The following is a 6,691-nucleotide window of genomic DNA, read 5'->3' as shown; positions in this document are numbered from 1 at the left end:
TGGGATGACAGTGGGCAGTATTGCAGAAGAGGAGTGTAAAGGGTATAACAATAGTCAATATGTGCAGGAGAAGAGTGCTGATGGTATGTGCAGGAAAGCAGTATGGAGGGTATGTCATCGGGCATTATGTACAGAAGAGGTATGCAGCAGGTATAACAACTGGCAGTATATATGGGAGAGGAGTGTGAAGGGTATACCGACGGGCAGTATGTGTAAGAGGGGTTAACATGTATGAGGGGTATGATATTGGGCAGGATATGCAGGAGACGAGTGTTGGGGTAGAATGCTGGGCAGTACTTGCACAAAAGGAGTGTGGAGGATATAACAATGGTCAGTATGTGCAGGAGAAGAGTGCTGAGGGTATGATAGAAGACAGTATGTGGAGGAGGAGGAGTGAGGACAGTATTCAGGCCGGCAGTATGTATAGGAAAAGAGTGCAGAGGGTACGACAAGGAGAATTATGTACAGTAGGGGAGTGCAATATGAAATAACAGCTGGCAGTATATGCAGGAGAGGAGTGAGGAGGGCATCACAGCGGGCAGTATATGCAGGAAAGGAGTGCAGAGGGTATCACAGCGGGCAATATATGCAGGAGAGGAGTGAGGAGGGTATCACAGCGGGCAATATATGCAGGAAAGGAGTGAGGAGGGTATCACAGCTGGCAATATATGCAGGAAAGGAGTGCAGAGGGTATCACAGCGTGCAATATATTGCAGGAGAGGAGTGAGGAGGGTATCACAGCGGGCAATATATGCAGGAGAGGAGTGAGGAGGGTATCACAGTGGGCAATATATTGCAGGAGAGGAGTGAGGAGGGTATCACAGTGGGCAATATATTGCAGGAGAGGAGTGAGGAGGGTATCACAGCGGGCAATATATGCAGGAGAGGAGTGAGGAGGGTATCACAGTGGGCAGCATATACAGGGAAGAAGTGTGGAGAATATGACAGCAGGCAGTATGTGCAGAAGAGTGTGGGGGATATGACAGTCAGCTCACAGTTTTTATTACATAGTATATAAGATGAAGGGCTTAAATATATTCTTATAGCTATTGTGTGTTGTGGGGAATGTAATATACAGTATGTAGTATAGACATTCAGGATAGTTGTATATTAAAATACATCCTAACATAAGTACCTAAGTCTGTTTTGATCACCCTCCCGTAATACCCTGTACAGCAGCACTTAAACTGGGAGAGGGGGTTTCTCAGCATCCCAAACTAGTCAGGTTCTCTAGCTTTGCTCAGCGCTGTCAGTCTAACATAGGCAACAAGCTTTTCGAAAGGAAATGTGTTGCTGCCCCAACTACTATCCAATCGCAGGCTTGGGGTGGGTCCCAGTCCAGGCTCTATTACCCTAACTGCTAAGTCATCTGCTGGGAGGACAAGAACCTGACAGCGTTGCCTGCCAGCAGTACTTGCATCTTAGAACTAGCTGAACAGAATTACAAATCTTTTGGTGAGTAAAACAGTTCACATATGTGGCAACTTGGCTGCAGCTCGGCTTTAAAGAATACCTTATATTGTACGGAGCAGGAGAAACACAGGGGTTACCACACATCCTCCATGACCCCTGCAATACTGTACCTGTTGAAGATGTCATTTGACACGGTCTGTAGGTGCTGCAGGGTGTCGGTGATCTGTTGTATGGTCTCTTCCCTCCGGAGGTCCGGCTGGATTAGCGGCACCGAGTAGACCTGCTTCTCCATGGAGAGCTTCTGAGGCATGGTGACAGAGCCTCCTACTGGAAACAAAATAGAAGACATCTTGTTAGAGTAAATAAACCCCAACCAAATAAAAATATGCCTGCTGCCATCGCTGACCTGAAAATTCTGGTGCCTGGCTGTCATACGGATGCAACAGATTCAATATTTGATGAGGCACTGACCGGAACAAGCAAGCGGGAGATTTGACTTGACTGCTTGTTTTGGGTAAATGATTCTGAATAGATTGTGACCAGGCAGCCAGTCATTTAGCATTGTTTGCCATTCTACACAGCTCTCTTGGTACGGATTAAGTAACACAGAGGTTAAATGTCTTCAGAGCGGAGTGGAGCACTCACAGCAACCTCCACGTGCCCTATAAATAGGTGCAATCACCATATGAGATGGCAGTAATTATATGTAATTATGAAGAGGTAATCAGTGCTGCAGAACTACTCTTAATGAGAACAACTGATTATTGGGAGGAAAGGTGGGGGGATGGGGGTGTAAATATAAAGCAGATGAGACAATATAACCCAGAAGGGAGGCGGTTAATCGGAGGTCCCATAATCAAAATCTCTCCCACCCTTCTTATATGGACAGGCCATTTACAGAGTAGAGTTGCAGAGTATGCCGGGGCACCATAAAATATATATATGTATTTCTGCAATACATGAGCATTGCCCCGGGTTTTATCGCTTTAACAACACTGCTAGTACAGAAAAATACCATGTGATCCGCCAAAAATCCAGTGTGTTCCCAATTCCTGTACTGAGATGACAACGTTGCCTCTGCAGCACCGAAATCCCGAGCAGTGTAGTCGGCCCTACTCAGTTCTCCCCATCTCCATAACATGAGGAGGTGTTCTGTAGTCCAGCACAGGAGTACTGGGTAGGTGTGATAACACTGCTTGGGATTCTAATCCAGCAGAGGCAGCTCTCTACAGGAAGTTAAGACCTCATTGGATTTCTGGCAGGATCAACAAATATTTTTCTGTACTTTCCAGGTTCTTAAAAGGGATAAAACACGGCGAATGTGGATGTATTGCAGAGATGTGCTAAAATTTTTCTTTTTGCCCAATACAATTAAATTGTAAACACACACACACACACACGGAGAAGGGTGCTATAGGATAGGATGAATAATCACAGCCTGTGGAGAAAATAGGGGTGCTGGAATTGACAACTATTCTCATTATCGATTAGTTGGTTGCAGCCATAGCAGGAGCCCTTTTCAACGAAGCACTCCAAACCTAAATACACACTTCCATGTCGATACAGATGTGCAAAGTAGGGATGAACTGTTATATCGGCCACCGAAACACATCGGCCGAAAATGGCACTTTTGGCATAATGCCGAAAGTGCAATTTTCTGGCAGATACAGTGGTGCATCCATTCTTTCTCTTCTCCCCGCTGGGCGTTGCTCTGTGTCCCAGCGGCGAGAAGAGAAACTTTTACAGACGGCCGAGTACTGCGGGAGGAGAGCTCTGGGAGTGGCCGGCGTCTCTCCTCCCCGCACCGCTCAGCCTCCTGTAACAGATCAGAGGAGAGCGGTGTGTGGGGGCGAAGACAGCCAGCGCTGTGACAGTAGGCCGGCCGGGTGCGGGGGAGGAGTTAGCTGTCAGAACGAGCTCTCCTCCCCACACCGCTCGCTCAGCCTCCTTTTTAAAAAGTCATTATAAAAAACATTTTCGGTTTCTGCCTGACATTTTTTTTTCGTTATTGAAATTTGCATTTCAGTGCACCTCTAGTGCAAAGTGTGCATCATTTATATTATCTGTGGTAGGCAACCCTGGAGAGATGGAGATTCATCGGAATATGGAAAAGATCAAAACATAACCAGGGTGCAGTGCGCTTTTTTTTTTTTTTTTTTTAAAGGACAGACCTTAGCAAGGCCACATTAATAAGAAAGGTTTAAAGAGTTAATTGTTCAGCTGTACGTAATGCAGAGCACAGGGGTCAGGAGTAATGCAGAGTTCAGGGGTCAGCAGTACGTAATGCAGAGCACAGGGGTCAGGAGTAATGCAGAGATCAGGGGTCAGGAGTACGTAATGCAGAGCACAGGGGTCAGGAGTAATGCAGATTTCAGTAGTATGTAACGTAGCGTGCAGGGGTCAGGATAAAGTAATGCAGAGCACAGGGGTCAGGAGTAATGCAGAGATCAGGGGTCAGGAGTAATGCAGAGATCAGGGGTCAGGAGTAATGCAGAGATCAGGGGTCAGGAGTAATGCAGAGATCAGGGGTCAGGAGTAATGCAGAGTTCAGGGGTCAGCAGTACGTAATGCAGAGCACGGGGTTCAGGAGTAATGCAGATTTCAGTAGTATGTAACGTAGCGTGCAGGGGTCAGGATAAAGTAATGCAGAGCACAGGGGTCAGGAGTAATGCAGAGTTCAGGGGTCAGCAGTACGTAATGCAGAGCACGGGGTTCAGGAGTAATGCAGATTTCAGTAGTATGTAACGTAGCGTGCAGGGGTCAGGATAAAGTAATGCAGAGCACAGGGGTCAGGAGTAATGCAGAGTTCAGGGGTCAGCAGTACGTAATGCAGAGCACAGGGGTCAGGAGTAATGCAGATTTCAGTAGTATGTAACGTAGAGTGCAGGGGTCAGGATAAAGTAATGCAGAGCTCAGGGGGCAGAAATGAGTGAAGTCCTCCTATGTTTCCACTTTGCTCTGTCATGATACGTCAGAGCTGAGGAAGAGCCTAGCTCTTCTCTATGTTCACATTGCCACTCTGATCTGAGGTCTGAGAGGCGGCATGGTGGGGTTAGGAGCTGGCAGCATGGCAGAAGTTGTCAAGATCTATCGGTCACATGCCCCTAAAAGATGGGTTGCCTACCCCCACTTTATATTATAACTTTTATATTACCCAGCGCTGAACAACTCAAAATAACAAAACACAATTTAAAGGAACATCTTTACTATACTTTAAGTTGAACTCCAGCTATAATGATTTATATATTATACTTGCGTTGGTCCAGCTTTGCTCAGTGTAAGTATACATAGTTTAACCCTGGTAGGGCCACAGAGACCCGGCACAACACTGTAGTAGCCGCAGCTTTACAGCAATCTTCCGGGTCCTGCTACAGCTGCTGTACTGAACAACTTCCCCTCTGCTCTGAAAACACAAGGGGTCTCTCACTCAGCACAGTGGCCATTCAGCAAACACCTAGTATTTTCATCAATGAATACTAGATATTCTCTGATTGGACGAGGGGTGGTGATGTCATGGTTCTAATCTCCATCACAAAGGCAACAACTAAATGCTTCAATAGCAATCATATATTTTCCCCCATGTTTTATGGTATTGCTACAAATCACTTACAGCACTAGCCCCCCCTTGTGCTTCTGGGCTCCTTAGCATTCCTATTGTCTACCATCACTATAGTTGCCCCCATGGCCACAGCTGTTCTCTGAAGGAAAAAGGCTCCACTTTCTTATAGAAACCCTGTCAGGTCATTAAAGATATAAAACCATCAGCTCTTTACAATACAAACGGTATTATACTCACCTCTTAGGTGGCCCATGTCTCCAACCTTCCCTTCACTCCAGCGCTGCAGCCACCATAAGCATCTTTGGAATGCAACGCTTTATAAGTGTTGGATTTCTGTGTTCACCGCCGCATGTCCTGGCTCCATCCTCCAACCCCATCATCACTGCTGTGCCCTGTAGTGGCGTAGGAGGATGCATGGAAAACAGGCATCGGACACTCCCATAATTCAGGGGTAGATACATAATCATGGAATTCAGGGGGCAGCCTGTCCAATACAGGAGTCAGCAGGATTTTTTTCAGAACCAGAAGTTAGGCACCAGCTGTCATTTTTAAGGAGCAATGGTGACCTGGCTCCTGGGATTTGTCCAGCTCTGCCATAAGTGTTGATTGATGTTATGGAAGTTGCAGCACTGGAACAGTGGGGGGGGGAGGGAGGGGTGTGAGTATATTACCTCTTTTATTGCGGGAGAGTGACGCTTTTATATCATGAGACCTGACTGGTCTTTTTAAAATGAATAATTCATGGGAAAAGCATGGGGGCTGCCACTGCTAAACGCGTCTTTAAGAATGCTAGCTCCCTGGCTGTCAGAAACTTAGTGAGGGGAATTTATCAAAACTGGAGCAGACACAATCTGGAGGAGCTGTGCATGGCAACCAATCAGCTTCTCTCTTTAATTTTCAAATATTAACTGAACAAACTGAAAAGAGAAGCTGATTGGTTGCTAGGAGTATCTGCTCCAGTTTTGATCAATTCCCACTGAGTTTCTGACTGAAGATGAATATAGAGAGAAGGAATTCATGTAAGGCGGGCTTGTCTGGGGTCGTTTAAGACACACACACAGCTAGCCGAGTCACATATTCAAAAGAGGACCAGCAGTGGCATCCCCCCCATCCCATTCTCATGACAAAGTCACTTTAAGTAACCTTGCACCTCAATACTCTAAGAAATATTGTGTGGCCCCTTTTCTCCAGCATACAATGTTGTTATTTTTATGTTCATATGGGGCTTGTTCACACAATAGCGCATGTGTCTGTGTGCGCATGGCACGCATGCTGTTTTACAATTGTACTGTGGTGAGCTGCAATGTCCTTTTTTGTATTGTATTCTATGGCAATGTGCTGTGTGTTGTGAAGAGTTACAGCAATGCACAAAAACAAAACATGTCCTTTTTTTTCCAGCATACACTAACCCAGCACATTGTTGTGTACTGAAAACAATAGGATATAAGGTGATGTTGCTTGTCCTTGCATTGGGTGATGCAGTCCAACGCTGCTAGTGTAAACAAGCCCTAAGTGAAATGAAGTAAATGTGGCCCTTTAAAGATTAATTCTGCTCTCTGTGTCAATTATGTGTGGCATGCCTGACATATCAGATATGTGTGTGTGAGCAAACCAGCCAGGGATTCCCACTATGATAACACACAATACACAACACATAGGAACACACACATCACACAAAACTTACCTTCCCCAGCTTTGCTTCCTGCCTGTCATATGACC

The 6,691-nt window shown here is 45.9% G+C and overlaps 1 protein-coding gene across 2 annotated transcripts in view; it reads right to left on the bottom strand.

The window, feature by feature from the left end:
- The window catches only part of WASH1 (WAS protein family homolog 1), a 25,535-nt gene extending 18,844 nt beyond the window's left edge, over window positions 1–6,691 (bottom strand). The window contains exons 1-2 of one of the 2 annotated variants that reach the window (XM_018576464.1): window positions 6,657–6,691; window positions 1,584–1,737 (exon numbers count right to left, since the gene is read on the bottom strand). In XM_018576464.1, coding sequence (XP_018431966.1) covers window positions 1,584–1,723 — 140 coding nt within the window. In that variant the 5' untranslated portion in view covers window positions 1,724–1,737; window positions 6,657–6,691. Of the gene's footprint in view, window positions 1–1,583; window positions 1,741–6,656 lie in introns of both variants that reach the window. The other variant, XM_018576463.1, reaches the window with a different exon arrangement.

Source organism: Nanorana parkeri, unplaced genomic scaffold, assembly GCF_000935625.1.
Source record: "Nanorana parkeri isolate BGI_ZX_2015 unplaced genomic scaffold, ASM93562v1 scaffold67, whole genome shotgun sequence".
NCBI lineage: Eukaryota > Metazoa > Chordata > Amphibia > Anura > Dicroglossidae > Nanorana > Nanorana parkeri.
The sequence above is the reverse complement of the archived record's forward strand: the minus strand, read 5'-3'. Positions and strand labels throughout refer to the sequence as shown.